The sequence below is a fragment of the Capsella rubella genome, unplaced genomic scaffold (genome assembly GCF_000375325.1).
Source record: "Capsella rubella cultivar Monte Gargano unplaced genomic scaffold, Caprub1_0 scaffold_6, whole genome shotgun sequence".
Taxonomy (NCBI): domain Eukaryota; kingdom Viridiplantae; phylum Streptophyta; class Magnoliopsida; order Brassicales; family Brassicaceae; genus Capsella; species Capsella rubella.
Genome location: NW_006238918.1, coordinates 5,901,119 through 5,922,589, shown reverse-complemented (window position 1 = coordinate 5,922,589; position 21,471 = coordinate 5,901,119). Strand labels below are relative to the sequence as shown.

The 21,471-nt window shown below is 33.8% G+C and overlaps 4 protein-coding genes across 4 annotated transcripts; 3 read left to right on the top strand and 1 right to left on the bottom strand.

The window, feature by feature from the left end:
- Nucleotides 1-1,790: 1,790 nt before the first annotated feature.
- LOC17881852 (peroxidase 57) lies at nucleotides 1,791-3,577 on the top strand (the record flags this gene model as incomplete). Its single annotated transcript, XM_023781070.1, is given in 3 exon segments — nucleotides 1,791-2,135; nucleotides 2,453-2,901; nucleotides 3,011-3,577. Coding segments are annotated over 3 exon segments (1,080 nt in total), but the record flags the coding sequence as incomplete, so codon positions are not given.
- A 4,323-nt stretch (nucleotides 3,578-7,900) lies between these two features.
- LOC17882333 (WUSCHEL-related homeobox 12) lies at nucleotides 7,901-10,136 on the top strand. Its single transcript, XM_006290018.2, has 3 exons — nucleotides 7,901-8,599; nucleotides 8,919-9,094; nucleotides 9,966-10,136. Exons 1-3 carry the CDS (start codon nucleotides 7,993-7,995, stop codon nucleotides 9,981-9,983), a joined length of 801 nt encoding a protein of 266 aa, XP_006290080.1. The 5' UTR covers nucleotides 7,901-7,992; the 3' UTR covers nucleotides 9,984-10,136.
- A 1,941-nt stretch (nucleotides 10,137-12,077) lies between these two features.
- On the bottom strand, nucleotides 12,078-14,261 carry LOC17884079 (transcription factor MYB56). Its single transcript, XM_006286467.2, has 3 exons — nucleotides 13,780-14,261; nucleotides 12,949-13,401; nucleotides 12,078-12,358 (listed from the first exon to the last, which is right to left on the bottom strand). The coding sequence occupies exons 1-3, from the start codon at nucleotides 14,174-14,176 to the stop codon at nucleotides 12,195-12,197; spliced, it is 1,014 nt and encodes a 337-aa protein (XP_006286529.1). The 5' UTR covers nucleotides 14,177-14,261; the 3' UTR covers nucleotides 12,078-12,194.
- Nucleotides 14,262-18,354: 4,093 nt separating this feature from the next.
- On the top strand, nucleotides 18,355-21,407 carry LOC17881776 (zinc finger protein VAR3, chloroplastic). The gene is made up of 5 exons (XM_023781078.1): nucleotides 18,355-18,883; nucleotides 18,962-19,088; nucleotides 19,176-19,456; nucleotides 19,713-19,811; nucleotides 19,912-21,407. The coding sequence occupies exons 1-5, from the start codon at nucleotides 18,438-18,440 to the stop codon at nucleotides 21,266-21,268; spliced, it is 2,310 nt and encodes a 769-aa protein (XP_023636846.1). The 5' UTR covers nucleotides 18,355-18,437; the 3' UTR covers nucleotides 21,269-21,407.
- Nucleotides 21,408-21,471: the final 64 nt, after the last annotated feature.

Below are 21,471 nucleotides of genomic sequence, written 5' to 3'. Positions count from 1 at the left end.
CTGGTGCTTGCGGCCTTCAAATAATATAGATAAAATCGGCCTTAAATTTTGTAAATGCACTTGTAGTCTACTGGTTATGACTGTTGTATAAGTGTGAGAGGTGAGGAGTTCGAATCTGTCTAGCTCCATCTTCCACTTTTTTTTGCTTCCAGCCTTTAAATCTTCAGGGAAGGCTCTAGGTATACACAACCTTTAAAGAATGACAGTGACTCTAAAACCAGAGCCATATAATATTCATGTATTTGTTACGTTTGTTCTAGACTAACAAATACAATTAACAAGATGGAGTTCTTTTCTAGAGCACTCAGCAAAATTTTTTTTAAAAAGAACATGAATATGTTTTGACTTCTTGTTATATCTCCTGTTCATTATAGGTAAGCTATGCATAAAAGGATCAAGTACCCTAAAGATGAACTAATTAAGAAATAAAATATCATATTAATAACTATTAATTTTGAAACATAAATATTTATACCATAGTTTTCCTATATATATATGCTATGCGTATTTAAAATTTTATTAGTAAAAAACCAAAATATTAAAATACGTGATACAATCGCGATACAACATAAATTATTATGTTATATGTCCCACAAATAAAAAATACAGTATTATGATATAATCAATGCAAGTATAATGAAAGGGACGAGAATGTCACATTATTACAAGCAAATAATCATTTGTGCTGTGCCAGCTTCTTTACACAACTCGCCACGAAACCGACTTTGAAGTTCATTTTTAAAAAATCTTATAACGAAACCGTCAGTCAAACTATAATATTCCCAAACCTCAATAGTCGATTTCCTCAAGTAACAAACTTTACTTTTTTTTTTTTTTTTTTGAACTTTTCACTTCTATATATATACATAACATTCCCAAATTTTGTTCCAAACATCTCTCTTATCAACTCATCAGAAATTTTCGATTTTTTTCTTTTCATGTACTATACTACTATAGTATTGTGGTATATAGTATCGTAACAGCTTCTTTTAGTTTTTTCTTGTTGATCATCATTAGGCATGACGGATTAACAACAAATCACTTGTTTTAACTATTAATTGATATATAATTTGACGACTAAACTAATCAGCAGATACCGAACCTCCGGATAGATGATGACTACATGGAGCAATTGTCGTGATGTCCATGTATTGGGGTATACATAATTAGTTATTTGTCTTATTGGAATACGAATTCATAAGTATAGTTTATGACAAATATTGCAACAACTGATAAGTTTTTATGGTTGCAATTATATGGTTGTTGTACATGTGACATTAACTAAAATTAAAGAGAATGTCCAAAACTTAAATCCATTATTTTTTTCCTAAGTCCTTTAAAACATTCTCAATCATATGAAAGTCTTGTTAATAATATAAAAGTCCAAAATATATATATTAGGGATAGAGCCAAGTGGGTTTTTAAAAGAAAACCCGTTTTTTTTATTCTTTCATAGCATAATTTATAATGAACTATTTCATGAAATTGACTTTTGCATTTCTTTCAAAATCAAAATCGGCAAGAAAATGTAATCGAACTAGATTAGGATAGAATTACACACCTAATCCACCATGTAAATTGATTACAATTCTACTATTATCGACTTAGCTGGATCAAATTTTCAGCATATCTCATACACATCGTATATGACATTATAAAATTCACAACATGGCAAAGGAATGTTTACAAAGTCGCTCGCACGCCTTTGCAAACGTTTCAAAGCTTTATTATATAAATAATAACATAAACCTTTGACTTTCTAATTTATTCGGCATATTCATGGATGTATTAATTTTATAGTCTCTAAATTATTTTTCTACGGTTGATGTTCGTGTATGTATATATACACCTTATGGTTGATCTCAAAGACTCACAATCATTTGCACAAGAAGTTATATAAGCCAATACAAAGAAGAAAACTCCTAATCCCAAATAGAATGATGAAGTTTTCTTCTCTTCTAGTGTTTTTCTTTATTTTCCCGATCGCATTTGGTCAACTTAGAGTTGGGTTCTATAGCCAGTCATGCCCACAAGCCGAGACTATTGTACGCAACCTGGTGCGCCAACGGTTTGGTGTTGACCCAACCGTCACCGCCGCTTTGCTCCGTATGCATTTCCACGACTGTTTCGTTAGGGTAAGAATCTAATATAGCAATTTTGATATAGCTCAACATGCCCAGGGAACGGTTTAACAAATCTGTGGCTCAAAGTGGCTTAAACTTGTATAGCTTTTAACTTTAAGTTCTTAAGTTAAACTTGTATAGCTTAAATTTGAGACAAGAACATAAGCGGAAAAAAGACCAAAAATATTATCATTCAAATTTGAGACTCAAGATAAACTGTATTGCATACTTGTATATTAAATGCATATGTTAAGAAATACTCATAAATTTAAGCAAATTTCATATCATTTTGTCTGGGTAATCTTATTCTAATATTTTTTGTTTTGTAGGGTTGTGACGCATCTCTCCTCATTGATGGAACCAATTCCGAGAAAGCCGCTGGACCAAACGGAAGCGTGAGAGAATTTGACCTTATCGACAGGATCAAGGCTCAGCTAGAGGCTGCATGCCCCTCCACAGTCTCATGTGCCGACATCGTCACATTAGCCACACGTGACTCCGTGGCCTTAGCCGGAGGCCCGAGCTACAGCATCCCCACGGGAAGGCGCGACGGTAGGGTCTCAAACAATGTGGACGTGGCATTACCGGGTCCAACAATCTCGGTCTCCGGAGCCGTGAGTTTCTTCACCGTCAAAGGGATGAACACGTTCGATGCTGTGGCTCTTTTGGGTGCACACACCGTTGGTCGGGGAAACTGTGGTCTCTTCAGCGACCGAATCACTAATTTCCAAGGAAGCGGACGACCCGATCCATCCATGGACCCTGCTTTAGTTACAAGGTAATTTGAGGATGATAAAACAAAAAAAAACAGTTTCACATTCAATAAGAAATATTTTATTTAACTCATAAAAATAATATTCTGATGTTTTCTTGTTTTTTAAATATAGCCTAAGGAACACATGCAGAAACAGTGCGTCAGCAGCCCTAGACCAGTCGACTCCATTGAGATTCGACAACCAATTCTTCAAGCAAATCCGTAAAAGAAGAGGAGTGTTGCAGGTTGACCAACGGCTCGCAAGTGACCGACAGACTCGTGGCATCGTGGCCAGGTACGCTAACAACAACGCCTTCTTCAAGCGTCAGTTCGTTAGAGCGATGGTGAAGATGGGAGCCGTTGATGTGCTTACCGGTCGTAACGGTGAGATCAGGAGGAACTGCAGGAGATTCAACTGATGATCGTGAACATTACACAACAAAGGTATGGAGATAATATTATTACATTTGAAACATATAGTTTCAAATCCTATTTATATTTTTGGTTTTGGTTGGGTTTTTTATTGCATAAATAAGGCTTTGCTTAAATTGGATGTTTTCGATTTTTGAGAAAGATTACTATATATATTATAATGTTGGTCTGCATTTGGAGGATGTATCTTAACTATACGATTATTTTGTGGCATTGACAATAATGAATGTACCTTATCATGGTTATATATATATTTTTATTTTGTATAGTCTTGTTTTGTTCTCCGATACGGTAAGAGAGTGAGATATTGGCTTTTCAATAAAGGATTAATGTTTATATGATATGAAACGATCTCACATTATAAGCAAAAAAAATGAAGTAAAATACAGACAAAAAAAATATGTATATGGGCTTTAATTGGGCCTGTTCACTGTCCAACACCTTTTAGATGAATACAATTTCTTTTGATTAAAAAGATTTAAATACACATCTACAAATTTTGTACTTGAAACTCACGTGTCTTAATATAATACCAAGAAGCTTAAAACCTACATATAATAATGTTAGCACTAATAATAATGTTAGCACTTAGTTTCCAAACTATATGATAAATGCATGAATCTCTAGTAATTGACCGTTTATATAATGCAAATCAAACAAAAAGGTTGATTGGGATTTAGCCTTTTGGCACTTCTTGTGATTGCTAATCATTCAAGTGCGTGACACATCAGATGCGCTTAAACCAGATCAGATTAATGTTTTATTTTAAAATTTATAAAATTAAATATTATTGATGTTTAAAGTTTTCTGGTATGGTAAGAGTGAGAAATTTGGCTTTTTAGTGAAGGATTAATGTTTTTATGATACGAAACTCTCACATTATAAGCATCAAAATAAGTAAACAAGAAGAGCGATCGTCATGTGTTTTGTCAGGATATATGCATATTAAAAATACAAATGATATGATTATATATATATATATATATGTGTGTTCTCTCTTTTCTGTGTTCTCTTTCTTTTCCTCTATAACTTTTGTCGTCTTCCTCCTAGTTATTTTTTAGTGTCCCTATGAGTGTGCTCTTAACAAAGCACAACTTGCTTCTTATTCGTCAGCCCTATTAGCTAATTATTCGTAATCTAACTTACAAAAGTTCATAAAGGTCATAAAGGAAAAAACGAAATATTCCCTTTTTTTTTGTTACAAGTACGAAAGAGAGATCAAATGAAATTTTCCCGGTAATGTTTTACATTATGTAGTGACCAACCTTAAGTCTTTTTTTTTTTGGGTTTGTTAATGGTTGATTGAATTGCTAAACAATGAATAATTGTACAAAAACAGAACCTTATATAATTATTATTTACACAGTAATTACACGATGCCATCACCTTTCAAGTGATCATCAAATCATACATTGATACCTATAATCATATATATATAATAAAGAGGTGAGTCCGTACATGTTACAGAGAGCAGGACCACACAAGGAAGGTTTCAGAAGAAAGAAGAAGGGCTCAAAAGTCTTACAAGATTTTGGTCTTCAGGACCACAAAGAGAGAGAGATAAAAGTGGCTTAAGGTTAACTTTTGTGATCCTCGTACTGTGTCTGTCTGCCCAACCCCTAGCTAGGGGTCTATTACTTTATATTCTTACTACAATATACTAAGACTTTTACCATTGTCAATCTTGTATTTTTCCAATACGATGATGACGTATTGTGTGGGCAGCATAATCAGTAAAAGGTCCGTATCCTACAATAACTTATCTTAAAGACTCTCTTTTAATCGTTTTAGAAAAAAAACTAATGACGCTCTTTAACTATAATTGTAATTACAATTACTCTGTTTTGAGGTTTCTTTATCGATCGGTGGATGCCTTCATCATTATATTTCAACAAAGAGATTTTTAAGTTGCAAACCTAAACCGTCCCAAAAGCCACTTTGGGGATCAATGAGGTTTAAAAGTAGATAGAGATCGTAATATGTGTGCCTATGTGAATACAATATAGACCATATCTAACAATTAAAAAATGAAGAGAAAAGAACAAACAGCTTGGGAAGTTATAACAGACAAGTAATACCCAGTTGTATCAAATCAGTCACACTCAGTGATAAAATAATTATTTGTGTTAAAAATATTTGTCGAATCTTTTATCTTCTAATATACATGATGTAAGAAAAGAAAAGAAAACAAGAAACAAAAGGCTGTGTACATCAGACGCAAGTTATGTAGCTGTTGGTGATAACCCTTTTATGCAACAAGTCACGGGAGTGTTCTCTGGCTTTTTCCTGCTGTGTTTGAGAAAACTTATAAGGTCTTTCGAGACCCTTCATGTGTCATATGTAATAATCTATATATCTAAATCCAAGTGTCCGAGTTTTCTTTTTTTTTTTTTCAGAAAAATATTACAACATCAATTATAAATCCTCGATCATACATTTACCTCTACGTGTAAAATGACGTTGTAGATCCAAAGGAAGAAGTTTTATGCCTAATCTCACATTCGGGCGGGTTATATTATAATATACTAACAATCATCTTTTAAGTATCAAAATAAAATTACAGAAATTATATATATACTAGAAATAAGATTAGGAAATTTCAGAAAAGGAAAAAAAATGCTTATTATATATATAACCTGATCGGTTATAAGTAAATTAGAAGGGTACTCCATGTGAGAAGTAAGAGAAAGTACAGAGAAACTAGAATTGTATAATAGTATTTTTGAGGTAGAGATAAACAAAAACAAAATCCAGATGAAACAGCTAAGCAAGTAAACATAGATCGTCAAAAACCAGAATGCATCTGAAAGAAACAGATTGTCGCCTATTGTATCGTTCAAAGCTCTTACCCTTTTTACGTAATTTTATATTTTGCATACGTACGTCCAAGCACCCTTACCAATACATACATACGCATACGGTACACGGACAACTTTTAATTTGTTGTTAACAGTCAAAAAGCTAAGGAAGTATTTAAAAACAACACTCTCCTTCTGGCATTTTTATTTTTTTAGCTAGACATGTTACAGAAAACTTATTTTGTATCTAGCTATGTTCCTCCATGGATCAACTAAGATTCATGTTTAGTGACGCAGGATTAATTGTGAGTTCTAATTTAGTAAACTAGACTAAATTATCTACTACCTATTGATCAAATAAGTAATTCTCGTAGATGTTGACTAACATGACAAATTGTTGTGTATAAACTTAATTAAAAACAATATATAGTTTGTCAAGTAGAAGTCAGACTAGAGTGCTTATATCTGAAGTCATTGGTTAACAATGCAAACGTTACCTTGGAAACCTAAATTCAAAGGTGAAACAAAATCTCTTAAGTATCTATTTCCTGTCATTTTTTATTATTAGTTTATAAAATTCTCGACCAAACTATGATGTACATTAAATAACGCTTCATGATTCAGTCTACTACTACAAGAATCAAACGATCGATATAATAACGTAAGAATAATCAACGAAATACCATAATTAAATAAGTTAGTTTCTCTATTCAACATTAAATAACTCTTTCATTTTAACCCCAAAAAAAAAAAAAATTAAACCAAAAAGAATAACTCTTTCATTTTCATGTATACAAACTTTTTCCTTTGACCAAAATAATTCATACGACTTTTTACAAGTAAAATATATTTAAATGACTCTATAATCTAGATAGTGTTGACCTCCGGCTAGTGTTGTCCCGTATATATATATATATGTGCGTGAGGAGTTCAAAAACTTGTCTTATGTCTTATCACTAGATATCTCAATCTAAGACAACTTTTTTACTTGACAAACAAAATCTTTTTTGGCTTCTGTTGCATGGCGTCACGATTATCTTTTTCCACATTTGAAGCAACCAGGCCCGCCCAAGGTTTCGAATAATTATGTGCTATTCAATTATTAATTTATAAATAGCTTATAACTTTGATCATATTTACAGCAGAAAGCAAGACAATCATAACCGGTATTTTCCCATGTAATTAATTTCCGGTTTGGGCCTACAAAGTACGAACTTTTAACATTGTTTTTTCTAAATGTCACAAATTTAATCATACGACGGATAGTATACTAAACTAATTGTTGTTTACTACCTTCGAATTCTCATTATTAGATACAAACTAGTTCTTAGAACAAATATGTATGAGTATGACGTAGTTTACTTTTATATGTTTGATAAGAATCCATCGTTTCACAGTAACCCAATTGGATATTTTTCTCATTACTAGATTTTGCTATTGGATTTTAAATTATATTGACATTTTTGTGACTATGCCGTTTCATCAACAAGATAACACTAACAACAAGTTTTATCATCAACTCAAGATTGAGAAAAATGCGAACCAAGTTTGTTTTCCACTTAATTGGTCTAGTTAATGCATAATGTATATTACCAAATGTTATGCAACCTCAATTTTTTAACTCGTCTAGCCTCTCGGGAATACGTGTTAACATATTGGACCGTACCCTATATAATAATATTTACCCTATATAATAGTATTTATATATATAAGTGAGAACACTCCAATAGTGTAACTTAATATTTAAGGAAAACAAAACGAAGATTCATCTCCTATAAATCCATTACACAAATCTTCTTCACTCAAGGCACCACACAGTCTCCTTTGTTTTTACTTAATATCCATAGTCCGAGAAAAAAAAAAAAAAACATATTCTTGATAACAAATGGATCAAGAAAGAGCAACGCAGAGCCCCTCAACTTCTACGGAACCTGTCCGGTCACGCTGGTCACCTAAACCGGAGCAAATCTTGATACTCGAATCCATTTTCAACAGTGGTATTGTAAACCCACCAAAGGACGAGACGGTGAGGATAAGAAAGATGCTAGAAAAATTCGGTGTAGTGGGCGACGCAAACGTCTTCTACTGGTTTCAAAACCGACGATCAAGATCTCGCCGGAGACAGCGGCAGATTCAAGCCGCCACCGCCGCAGCAGCCACCTCAGGAAGAGCTGAAGACCTCCAGCACATGACGGCCATGAGCATGCATCAATATCCATATAGTAACAGCGAGATTGATTTGGGATTTGGAAGTTGTAGCAACTCGTCAGCTAATTATTTCCTTAATGGAACTTCGTCGTCATCTCAGGTCTCTTCTTTTTTACTCGGACTCTCTTCATCAAGTGGTGGGTGTGAGAGCAACAATGGCATGGAGAATCTTTTCACAATGTATGGGCCGTATGGCCATGAATCTGATCACCATCTGCATAGCTCAAATGCTCATTCGGTTTTATCCCTATCTGATGAAAACTCCAATTTCCAATACCAACAAGGTGAATCCTTCATTTGCATGGCTCATATTTTTTTAATACCATAAAATTTTGGGGTTTTAGATTTTAAGTAGGTAAATCAAACTTTGTTCTAACCATTTAGGTTACACATATTTGGATGGCTCATGTTATATATATATTTGGAAGTGTAAAAGAAAAAGAAAAAAAAAAGCCATGTTTTTAGGTGGGTTTCAAAATTTAATTTTTTCAACTTATAAGAAAAAGTTAATATTTATGCGTAAACATCTTGGGTTTTGAGAGCGAGCTCTGAAATATTTGTTTTGGTCTTTATATAATTTTTTTTGTTGCTTTCTCTTGAAAGGGTTAATAACGGTGTTTATAAACGGAGTTCCGACGGAAGTAACAAAAGGAAGAATAGACATGAAAGCAACGTTCGGTGAAGGTTCGGTGTTACTACATTCCTCTGGTCTTCCTCTTCCCACTGATGAGTTTGGTTTCTTGCTGCATTCTTTGCAACATGGCCAATCTTATTTCCTGGTAACTACACTTTAATTCACTTTATCTTTATATATGATATATATAACTATATACAATATCTAATTTTTTGAATATGAACAAAGTGCTGGTTAATATTTTTGTATAATGATTTCCAGAATTTTTTTTATTTTTTGTTTGTTCGAAAAAATCATTAATTTATAATTTAAAGCATATTTTATAAACTATATTTTATTTAATACGTTAGATGATGCGCATTTCAAATTAGAGTGTGTGAAAATGGGCTGGAGCATGAAAACTAGTTCTGGTAAAGTCCTAAATGTCTGCTGAAATTAATCTCCAGAACCCATCTCACCCGTTACTCTATAACATAAAATATTTCTGCAGACAGTATATAATAAAACATAAATCAGTTTGATGATTGTCAGTTTATGTAATAAGAATGGATATCATTTTGTAGAAATTATTATCTTTAACTGAAGTTTTGTGATTTAATTAAGCTTTACGAATTGTTGTCAGCTATATGAGTTTTTTTTTTCTTAAACTTCCAAATATAGTATATTTAATTTCGAAATTTAAAGAATATAGCCAGCCAAGAGGTAAGAAAACAAGAACCAATAAAATCCGAGTAATTATGCAAAACTATTTGAGTATTTTATTGAGTTCATTGGCAAAAGAGACCTTGGGAATTTATATTCCCTCTTGATCGAATACACACACATATATATATATAGACGACTGTGGCGTCAACATTTTCAGATTTTCTAGAAATATAAAAATATTTCTCGTTAGGGTTTTTCAACAATGTCCTTAATTAATTAATCAAATTATGGCTACTTCCCTAATTATAATGCTGTAACTACATATTGCCTAATTGTACATCTGTTTTTTTTTTTGTTCTGTCATTCGACAGGTACCGAGACAGACATGAACTAGCTATATATCTTGTGTGGCAACAACATATACGGTCGATTGTTTATTGTTTTTCCTTACGTCTCTATTGATTTTTGTGTCTATCTATCGTGTATAATTTAGATTTAATAAATGTTGGACTCGATCGCCAGATATTTTGTTTTCTTGTCGATTCTTGCTTGCCTTAACCCAAACCTTTATCAACAAAAACAAGCCAAATCCTATTTGGAGATCTAGTTTGTGGAAAATTATGCCCCTTGAACTTGAAATGTATAGCTATAATCGAAAAATATTAAACTGAAAGGTTATGCTTATCTTGATTTTAAATGTAAATCTATATGCTAGATCTTAATCAGTACATTCCTAAGGATAAAATTCACAACACTTCCCAAGCACTGAAGCACATATATACACACACAACATGAGTCTAATGCGATGTCTTCGGATAAGTCAGCCAAGTAGGCTTATTGGGCCCTTAGAAATAAAAGTTTAAGTCTGTTTAATGGGTTTCTTTTGTATATTTGTGCCCAACTATATATGGCTGGTATAGTTGAACGGACACTAGGATCCGACACGAGCCGAGTAGTTGTGATTTTCAGTTTAAAACAATACTCGGTTTTATACAGTCAAGAGTCGACACATCTATAATCCCTATATTAGTAAAAGATAAGTAAAAAAAATGTTTCCGGGTCAATTTCAAAAAATTATCCGAAATTTGTAATTGTATCTTTTAAATTTGGATAGACTAATGGGTTTGGATACATACACCGAATACTTTCCAAATCTAATTTTAGGATTGTATTATTTCCATAACTAATTATAGGATTTACTAATATTTCTCTAACTAATTTAATACAATCTATTTAAAAAATATTATTCTTCTTTCACTTTTATTTGGTATTATTTTTAATTTATGATATTATACTATATAATATAAATATTTAATAAAAATTTAACTTTTTTTGCATATGTTGCAATTTGAATTTTTCAAAACGGACATATAATACTCAGCTACACTCGGTTAAATATTTTAGACAATGGTTTAAAATCAATATAACTATGACCAATATTAAAACCATTGTTACATGAGCATATTTAAAATTTCAAATAGTTTCAAAATATTATAAATAAAAGGTTCAAATATATAAAACTATTAGAATTTAAAATATTGAAATATTTTTTTGAAGACATAAATGTAATTTTGGAGACATAATTTTTATTGATAAAATATATTATATATCAAACTATGTAAATTTTAGATAATTCACGGGTAGTTTGCTAAAATCACAATTATAATGATAAAACAAGTTACGAATAATGTTTTTTACGAAATGAATTCTGTTACGGGTTGGACTTTAAAAAAATATATTGTAAATATGTAATTTTTACGTATATTCCTACTTTTACTACAAAAATGGTCAAAATGAATAATTTATCGAAAAATATTATTTCGTGCTGTTAAATTTTCACTGTTTTTTTAATTGTATCAAAACTTAGTATATGATTATTTACTCGCTTTTTCCTTTATTATTTTATTTAAACTTATTATACAAATATATGATTTACCATAATCGACTGCACTCTAACAACATTAAAATGTAACATTCTAATCCTTTAAAAATTATATATTGTAATTATTTCCCCCGCGCTGTAGCGCGGGTCCGAACCTAGTAGTAACTATAATATTTTATCAATAGATTATCATATTATTTATAATGATGATGTATAACAGATGACAGAAAAAAGGTTTCTGAATATGATTTACATATTATGAATAAAATCTAACAGGTTCCGTATCAATGCAATTTGCTGTAATTTATTTTGTTTTATTTGGGTAAAAATGTTGTAATTTATTACCAAAACTTGATAAAAGCTTGTGATATACTACCATAATGATGTAACTCACCTGATTCCATTTTGTGACGTTTTTTATATTAAAAGATGCAATTTTTGTGTAAACATATTCTAATTATACTGGAAAGAGATAATTAATTTTATATTCAACTTTTATTTCTTGACTTTTAGGAAATTACTATTAAGTTATTATTATTTTTAGTTTTTATGTTTTCCCTCATACCCCGGCTTATTTCTTCCAAATCCCAAATTTAAGATGTTAAACAAACATGCCTAAAATTAACCAGGAAAATATATAGAAGAAACTAAAGCCATATTTTTATATCACAGTTCACCCTCATCATTGAGCCCTAGTTCTGCAAACTAGCTAATTAAATCAAGAAGCTCCAACTCCAAGAAAATCAAAGAAGTAAAAGCCACTCTTCATCTTCTTCTCCACCTTTCTTTCACTGACTGTGATTGTGTGGTGATTTTGATGGTCCATCTTTTTACCATATATGCCATTTACTTCTGCTCTCTGCACACACTGACCATCTTTACCTGCAAGATTAGAAAAACAAATAATTTCTCAGCCCCCACGTGAAATTTTCTTGTATTGAAATAGTAACGTGACAATAGTACTTCACCTCCTTATATTATTAAGCCTATAGGTACTCTTACGATGTAAATAACGTATTCTTACTCTCTTGTCATTCATATTTATAATTATTGCCATATTTATGAAAAACAATAATATAAGAAGTGGTCACTCGTCGTCGGTTATACAGCATGTAGGCCAAAATTATCATTTAATATGCTTTGAACGTTAAAAACAAACCCCTCTAATCTTAACAACACTAGAATCTAAGCTAAATTTAGACCACAAATCATAGTTGCTACGTATACCGGTTTAAGTATAAACATATCATGATCAACGATACTCCCACTAAAGATTGTAATCTGATCTCGACCAACCGACCGAAATCATTATAGTTAGATTCACGAAAACACTTCTCAAGAAAACCAAAAAGAGAAAAAACATTCCAAGTTTCTATACCTTTTTAATATCTCAAGGTCAATACAGACAAAACAATAATAAAAACTATATAGTAAAAAGATGAAACGGGTAAGCAAATAAAATAAAATGTTACCTGAGGCAAGGGTGTTATCGTAATTCAAGAAGCGAGGCTGGTGAGCCGAAGAAGGTGGAGTAAGAGAGAGCTCCGTGGTGCAAGTAGAGACAGCTGAGCCATCGTCGTCATCTTCATCATCTTCTTCATTGACAAAACTACCCTTCGCTACGTTACCGAAGAACTCCCGACGGCACGAGGACGAAACCGTCATCTCAGCGTCTCTTGACGGCGCTGCCAGAGGAGGCTGTTGACGTTGTCGTTGGCTTTCTCTACTCCGTCGAGCCATGATGACGTGCCAATGGTTCTTGACGGCGTTATCGGTACGACCCGGGAAGAGACGTGAGATCATAGCCCACTTGTTGCCATAGGATTGGTGAGCAGCTAAAAGCCTAAACTCTTCTTCTTCCGTGAAGGCTCTCTTGTTAATCCTTGGGTCGAGTTGGTTAAACCATCTCAATCTACAACTCTTGCCTGTATATCAAAGAAGCAACATTAGTTACGTACGTACGTATCCTTCATAATATATTAATTAGTTACTATCAACCTTTATGTCACTAGCCAATGTATAATATTATTTATAGCCGTATATATCACTGATTACATATTAGAAAAATATTCACAAGAAAAAGAAAAAAAAAACACTTACGGTTACGAAAAATGCTTAGTAATTTTGGAAACTCAATTTTACCAAATTGTTTATATTTCTTGGCTTATATAGTTAATTTTCTTCTACTTGAGAATATTTGTTTTAAAATACGTACAATACTTACATTTACGGAATTTTTAGTATGAAAAGTGAAGGAAATAATTAAGTAAAACAAAGAAAAAAATAAGTAAAAATAAATGTACCTGATCTACCAAGAAGGTGGTGAGCAATCAAGTTCCAGTTCTGGGGACCAAACTGGGCAACAAGCTCCTTGAGTTTAGCATCTTCTGTTGGTCTCCAGTGTCCTCGTGAGCATACTTTTGTGTTAATTCCATTTTTACCCCTCATTCTCATTCTCTTATCGTTTTCACCCTTGTCTTTCTCACCATGTTCATCTTCCGGCTCGAGGACTGAGGCTGGTTTGTTGTTGAGAGGATGGTTCCTAGAGAGAGAGAGGTTGGTGAGGGAAGTTTTACGAGAAGCCGCAGTGTGTGAGTTTGGTAGAGATCCGAAGTTGTTTGCGTTTTCGAATCTTGATCTTGACCCATTGATTGTTTCATTACCGGCCACTAGATCTTTCTCAAGGAGATATGGATTCATTTTTCTTCTTCTTCTGAGTTTCAAGGGATTAAAGGAAGAGAAACAAAGAATAGCTAGGAGTGAGATAGAGAGAAGGGAGAGCACTTGAATGGCTTTTCACTGTTTATATGGTGGAAGAGGAAAGAGAGATTCTCTAAAATATTTTAAATTGAAGTATATTTGACTGACAATTTATTTTTACAAGTTAATAAATATAAGAATATTTAATAAATAAAAATGATGATGAGTGGTTCTTAAATGTTCATTGAAAACAAAACTGATATATAGCTGTTTATTCATTCACACACCTAAAGAAAATGTAAGAAAACTTTTATAACAGCATATCCAATCAAATATTGTGTTAAACAATTATCATTTCAGCCTAATGATCCCAATTAAAATGGTTTTTTCTTGGTTGTAAACAATGGGTTTATACAATTCTGTACGTGCGACCGATGGTAGTATAATATATGCATCGTTCTTATAACTTTCAAGCTAGGCATGTAAACAATTTGTCATCGTTTTTTATATGTATGTGCTACTTGTTAACTTTTGTTCGGACAGTTAGAAATTAGAAAGATTTGAAGGTTCACGTTTTCCTTCACGTTGCACTCTAAATTTTTCTGTTTAAACGAAAATTTCGAATAATGAGAAACTTTTAGTACAACCCTGCAACTAATCACTCTCTCACTACACGTGCAAAAGTAAGGCTTTGGAAAAGTCGGTGGGTACGTGTAGTGTAGATGCATGCAAAACGAGAGAGAGAGAGAGAGAGAGAGGGAGAGCCACTCGTGCGTGTGGAGGGTTCGATGACCATTTTAGGTCCCACAGTCTTTCAACAGTCTCGGAAACTCCAAAAAACATTTTTGAACCGCTCGTGTGGCTCTCTCTACAACTACACTACTATATACTATACTTATGCACACATACAGATATTGCACGTACGTACGTGTGTGTGTGTGTGAGTTAATTATGGGAAAAAACAACAGAATCAAATTTTGTCTGTTTCGGACACAAAGCAAGAAAAGATCTTAAAGGGTGTGAAATAAATTGCTTTTATGAGAGCTTTCTGTTCTCCCATAACGTATATCTCTGTATATATATATTCCCATGTTTCAAATAATTCGTCTTGTGTATAGTTAAATAATTATAAAGTAATCATCATGATTAGCTCAACAACTAGTTCAAGTACTTCAAAATCTTTACAGTTAGAATGAATGGTTCGACATCGTTTCGGATATATTCAGTGACATTCGAGCAGTGTTATTTTTTTTTTTCGTTTAACTCTGAAACGATTGATTAAAACATCTTTAACAAACAAGGAAACTGTTGAATTGGTTTAAAAGAATTACGGAAAATAAAATTAAGGTATGAAAATGCTAGAGAAAATAGTTTTACTTGTTTGAGACAACTGAAAGTAAAAAAAGAAGAAAATGTGAATGGTGGAGACTGAAAAGGGTTCAATTAATTTCCTTTAGAGCTAAAATAATGAAAAGAAAAATCAACTCTACTGATGAAGACCATTATTAATTCAATGATATGGACCATTTTGCTCCCATTAAACCCTATAAGTCGTATAGACTTTAGATTCTTTACATTAGAAATTGAGTGGTCATTGGTTTTGAATGTAATAATGATCTTTCATGTATAAACAACTTACTCCATAAACTTGAGATGACGATACAACCACATACTTTTTTTATATGGATTAAACTAGAGAGATGTAAAAGAGAAGTCATCATGTAACCGAAACTCCAAGTAGAATAAAATTCAAAACAATAAAATTAAAGGGGTGAAGAAGAAAACAAATACTAGCTATAGTAGTACATCACACGAATAAACGTTAGAAAACCCAAAGAAACGACAGAAAAGTACCCAAAGATATATATTTATTGTGTCTTGTTTCTATGTGAGTTTCGGTTATAGGAACGGTTTCGTTAATATATATTTGAAAACTTTGTGTGTTGACGACAAAAAACCCCAAAGAAAAAAGTTGTGAGAGAAGGAAGTCTTTGTACCGACGTGGAATGACGACATCATTGGCTGTTACACACGAGCGGATCGTGTTCTTACCTAACACGTGTACCGTCCTCACGATTTTGTGCGTCCGGTTCCAAAACTGAAAAGTTCCCCGAACCGTTATGGACCAATTCCACTAATGACGTTTTCTCACTTTTGTGTTGTTGTTACATACTAATCATATTTTTATATATCCACCATGGAAGAATTTAAGTTTTTGGGCTGTAAATATGTAAGATTTGACTACGGTAAGACGGTAACTACTAACACGGTGATCTAATGGAAATCGATAGACCAAAAGATCCAGCTGCATATTGAATGGCTAACAACATGATTGCCTTTGTCTTCATAGTTGGGGGGTTTCGTTCTCTCTACGTAGTTCGTGGATATATCATGTTCGTCATTTGATAAAGTCGTCGGTGAGGTTTACGAAAATCGTTTTTTTTTTTTCTCTTTTGAAAATAAGTTTCAGCTTTAATTTTATGTGATGCTGACAACAACAAAAGTTTATATCGCCTCAACCAATATGGTTAGTGGTTTTCATCGGTCGAACCGTCGAAGTAATTGATCGACCAAAAGAATCAGACCATTGGTTAATTTCTAACATTCGCACTAGCTTGTACCATTCTTTTAAATGGAATTGTGTTTTCTTTACCTTATCCTTTTTTCAATTTTAATAATCAAATTTTTTCCAAGTTTAAGCCAATCTTTCAATAGAACCAAACAAACAATGAAACAAACAAAAAAAATGTGGAGAGAAAAGGTAAAATCGAAACTCCAAATGCTAAAAACATTGTTCGTGCATGTAATCATGATTCATGAGATAAGTCACACTAATTACATATAAAGAAACTTATTGATTAATTTTAAAGAAGACACTTTAACTAATTTGAGGAATTTAGGGCTTTATCTCATGATGTAATGACATAAAGTCTCTTTATTTATATATTGAAATTTTAATTACAAATCATGTCAAAGTTGTTAGCCGGTCCATTGCACTTGTGGCATAGAACTAAACATATCACATCAGCGTATAAATTTTAGTAATTAAATTATTGATAAAAATACAATTTAAGGGGAATTAATGATGTTATACATTACGGGGTACTAGCTAGATTGAAGTCATTATCAAGGCAGTTAATTGTCCACGTACTCACTAATATTTTACTCCATATAGTTCCAAACAAAAAATTTGGTTATTACAATTATAAATAGCTTAGTGTACGCAAAAGTATTAATCAATATAAACATTAAGTCAAAAGTTGACGGCAGTGATCGGCAACTAATCCACTCCCAACTTTAACTCACAGTGACTTCCACGTTCAAGAGAACTCATATATGTTATTCTCTCCCTTTCACCACCACCACCACTTATGTTTTTAATCTTCTTTACTTTATTTAACGTAGATTTTTTAAAGTTTATTTCTATTTAGGTTTTGTTATGTATTGTGGTTAAGTTTATATACTATAAAAGTTCTCTGAAACCAAGAAGTAATATATACATGCACGATTTTAGATCCTTGACACTGGTTTCTCTACATTGTATGTATAAGTGGGAAATTTATCAACGTAATTTAAAGTTTTAACGGCTTTAGTTAAGTAAAAAAAAAAAAAAAAATGTTTGCATGCGTGATGCGTATGACAACATTTTACACTTTTTTTTTTTAAAACACTTTCAACTTTTGAAGTCACGAAAATTGATGTCAAATCAAACGTGAAATTTAATTAAAAATATGCCGAATCAGACCTCCTTTAATTTTTGTTTCTTTGTTTTGCGTATAATTTGAAGATTTCAAGACGAAAACTCTTATGCTAATCTTTAAAACATGTCTCTGCTACTGTCTAGTATCTTACTGTAGGAAGGAGTACTGTTAGATTAGATTACTACCAGTTGGTTAATTCCACTATTAGTACGATTGCTTTTTAAAGAACATTGCATCCCATTTCACTGAAATACATTCTTATTTGTATCTGATTTCTTAAATAAATAGATAAACATGCCTCTGACACAGCTTTCTCCATTTAAATTTTGTTGTTAATGTTGTCTTAGAGCTCCGCAAATGATATACAAGACCTTAAGAGAATCTTCAAAACGCAACTCTTAAATATTAAGCCCAACTAGTACAAAAACACATAGGCTTACTTTTAAAATATGGGCCTACGCAAGGCCCATTTAGTTTTTTTTTTTTGGTTTCTTTTCTAAGCCGTCACACTCCACTTCTATCCTCCGCCGAGCGGTCACCGTCGAAGGAGGAGAGTGACGATGAACAACTCTACCAGACTCCTCTCGCTCTTCTCTCCTCCGCCTCCTCCTTCTCTCTTACTACTCCGTGGCCTCTACATCAGCCGCTTAACCAATCTCCGCCGTTTCCACCGCCGGGCGTATTCTCCTTCCTCTGTTGGCTCAACTAATCTTCGTTCTCTCCGACAACTCGTCTCTTTGCCGCCGCTTATTCCCACGTTTCCCATCGGACGGTTCTACACTCACCAAGTCCGTCTCTCCGCCGCCGCCGATTTTGTTCCTTCTAATCACCACCAGCTACCTGAATGGGTAGAGCTACTCCAATCTCTCTCTCAAGCTGGTTACTTGTCAGATTCCGGTTCAATTTCCGGTTCAGAAAACGAATTCTTTCCCGGTTTTCCTGATGAACTTCTCCCTCCAGCTCTTGCTTGTTTAGCTCTAGCTCGTGATCGACCTGAATTACTTGAGTAAGTTAGCTGCTGTTCGTGGTTTGTCTTTCTCTTCTTGATTGATTATTCATTCTGATGATGTTTACTGTTTATTAGAATGCTTTCGAGGAGAGACGTTGAAGTGGTGGTAGACAATGGAAAGCCATTTTTATTTAGGACGGGTCCAGATTCACTTAAAAGGATGAGCCTTTATCTAAGAAGTGGTCATCAGGGCATTGGTAATGTAAGTTCTTTTATTGGTGGATTGTGAATTCTCGTCTTCAATAGTGATTTCTGCCCCAATGGTTTGATTATTTGTGTTTCATATTAGATACTGGATATAGATAAGGCGAGTACAGTTGATTTGATGAGGCTTCTTCTGAGTTATGTTGTGGATGTTGCTTCTTCTGAAGGGAGCAAACACCACAACCAAGAGATTATGGAGTCATCGGTTCGAAACCTCTTGAGCCAGATAGCAAAGATGATCGTTCGTACTCCTGAGACGAATGTTCATGGCACAATGCAAAATCAGTTGTCAGATAGAAATGGACAAGTGTTCGGGTCTAAACAGAAAAACATTGAAATGAAACGTGGTGACTGGATTTGCTCGAGGTATGAATTTGGTGGATTCTCAGTAGCCTTTTAACGTATGGTCTGCTGGTTGCTATCTTGATTTCAAAGATATAAGAATAAGTTACCATTATAAAAAAATAAGGATCTGACTTCTGAGCTTTAATTAGTACATGACTAGTAATGTGGTAGAAAAATTGTATCTTTAGAGATAGAAGTCAGTAAGTTGTTACTATCTTTGCTTCATCTTGTTGTTGTTTAGGGAATCTATGTATGATGTGGGAATTTTTTGAAACAGGTGCAGTGGCATGAACTTTGCGAGAAATGTCAAATGCTTTCAGTGTGATGAAGCAAGACCAAAGAGACAGCTAACTGGTAGTGAATGGGAGTGTCCACAGTAAGAAACTAATTTGTTTCTTCTGCTGATTTATGGTTGATGCCATGAGGATTGATGAGTTTTAACAATTCCATTCTTTCTTGGTTGTTTCACCCATCAGGTGTGATTTCTACAACTACGGGAGAAATGTAGCTTGCTTAAGATGTGACTGCAAGCGACCCAGGGACTCTCTCAATTCATCCAAATCAGGTTACTCAAATGATCCTGAACTTGAGAGAAGACTGGTCGAAAATGAAGAGAAAGCACAGAGGTGGTTTAGTAAAGTAGCACAGGGTGGTTCTGATGCAAACAGTGTTGATACAGACGAAGATTTTCCAGAGATTATGCCTTTGAGGAAAGGAGTGAACAGATATGTTGTTAGCACGAGAAAAACACCTCTTGAGAGAAGGTTGGCTAATACTGAAAACAGTGTAGCTACAGATGGAAACTCGAATGGGAACGACAATAAGGTTTTGGGAAGAAAAACGCAAAGGAGCTTGAATGAGATTCTCGGTTCTCCATCTTCTTTGGCTTCTCGATCTGATGACAAAAATGTATCTTCCAGGAGGTCTGAATCTTCTCAGGCAATAAACACCAATTTTGTCCCGTTTGTGCCGCTACCGTCAGACATGTTTGCAAAGAAACCTGAGGAAGAAACACATATAAGTCTGACGGAAAACAACCAAATGGATAGTGTGTCAAGTGACAATCGAAATGTCTACCAGGAGGACAGGTCAAATGCAAATCTCTCTGGCGAAGAAACAAATCACCCTAAAGAGGATGATAAAGAATCAGAGGAGAAACCTGCAAGGTGGTTCAAGAGGGTCACCGAACTGCACAACGTTTCAGACCTTGAAAGCGCGACATCGGAAGAGATATCATCTGACAAAATGCCAATGCGGAAAGGAGAGAATCGGTTTGTGGTGAGTAGGAAGAAAGACCGTTCACTGACTTCTCCAGCGTTCAAGAGACCACAAGATTCAGATTTCGTCCCCTTTGTCCCTTTCCCACCTGACTATTTCGCCAAAGAAAAACAGCCCGAGCAAAAAATAGATACTAGTCCAGCTCCCAAGCCGAAAAGAGATACTATTCCAGCTCTGCCAACAGAAAACACTTCTCAGGTAGTAGAAGAAGAACGGAAACAAACTTCAAGCAACATCCCTGAAACAATGGCGGGGAGAAGCAGTAACAGAAAGAGCTTGGAGGGTTCGTTGGTGAGGGAGCCTGACTTGTTGGACATGTCAGAGGAAGCAAAAGCAGAGAGATGGTTTAAGCGGGTGGCTGAGATTAAGAACATATCCGAGCTAAGCCAGATCCCGGACGAAGATTTCCCATCGATAATGCCGATGAGGAAAGGAGTGAATAGGTTTGTTGTCAGCAAGAGAAAGACACCCTTAGAACGGCGTCTAGCTTCTCAACGACACCAGAGAAATCCTCAGATCACCGACTTTGATCCTGCCGGTGAAGGAGATAAATGACCTTGTAGCATAACATTTTTGTGGAGTAATATACAACTACGTTTTTTTGCATTTCTTTAGTTCAACATCTTTATATTATTTTCTTTTAAACATTATACAAAAAATGGGTAAAAACTCTTTTGTCCATCCTTACTCCTAAGTCCTGAGTGAACTATAGCATCCTTTAAAGTCGATGTGCTTCTTCTCTCCTCCTTCAACCAACA

What these genes read in the sequence shown, in the direction of transcription:
- LOC17882333 (XM_006290018.2), top strand. Translation starts at nt 7,993, where the DNA reads ATGGATCAAGAAAGAGCAACGCAGAGCCCCTCAACTTCTACGGAACCT. An exon ending in CAATTTCCAATACCAACAAG is followed by an intron (nt 8,600 to 8,918) that starts GTGAATCCTTCA and finishes TTCTCTTGAAAG; the next exon opens with GGTTAATAACGGTGTTTATA.
- LOC17881776 (XM_023781078.1), top strand. Translation starts at nt 18,438, where the DNA reads ATGAACAACTCTACCAGACTCCTCTCGCTCTTCTCTCCTCCGCCTCCT. An exon ending in GATCGACCTGAATTACTTGA is followed by an intron (nt 18,884 to 18,961) that starts GTAAGTTAGCTG and finishes ACTGTTTATTAG; the next exon opens with AATGCTTTCGAGGAGAGACG. An exon ending in GTCATCAGGGCATTGGTAAT is followed by an intron (nt 19,089 to 19,175) that starts GTAAGTTCTTTT and finishes GTTTCATATTAG; the next exon opens with ATACTGGATATAGATAAGGC.
- LOC17884079 (XM_006286467.2), bottom strand. Translation starts at nt 14,176, where the DNA reads ATGAATCCATATCTCCTTGAGAAAGATCTAGTGGCCGGTAATGAAACA. An exon ending in CCACCTTCTTGGTAGATCAG is followed by an intron (nt 13,402 to 13,779) that starts GTACATTTATTT and finishes TTTGATATACAG; the next exon opens with GCAAGAGTTGTAGATTGAGA. An exon ending in CGATAACACCCTTGCCTCAG is followed by an intron (nt 12,359 to 12,948) that starts GTAACATTTTAT and finishes CTAATCTTGCAG; the next exon opens with GTAAAGATGGTCAGTGTGTG.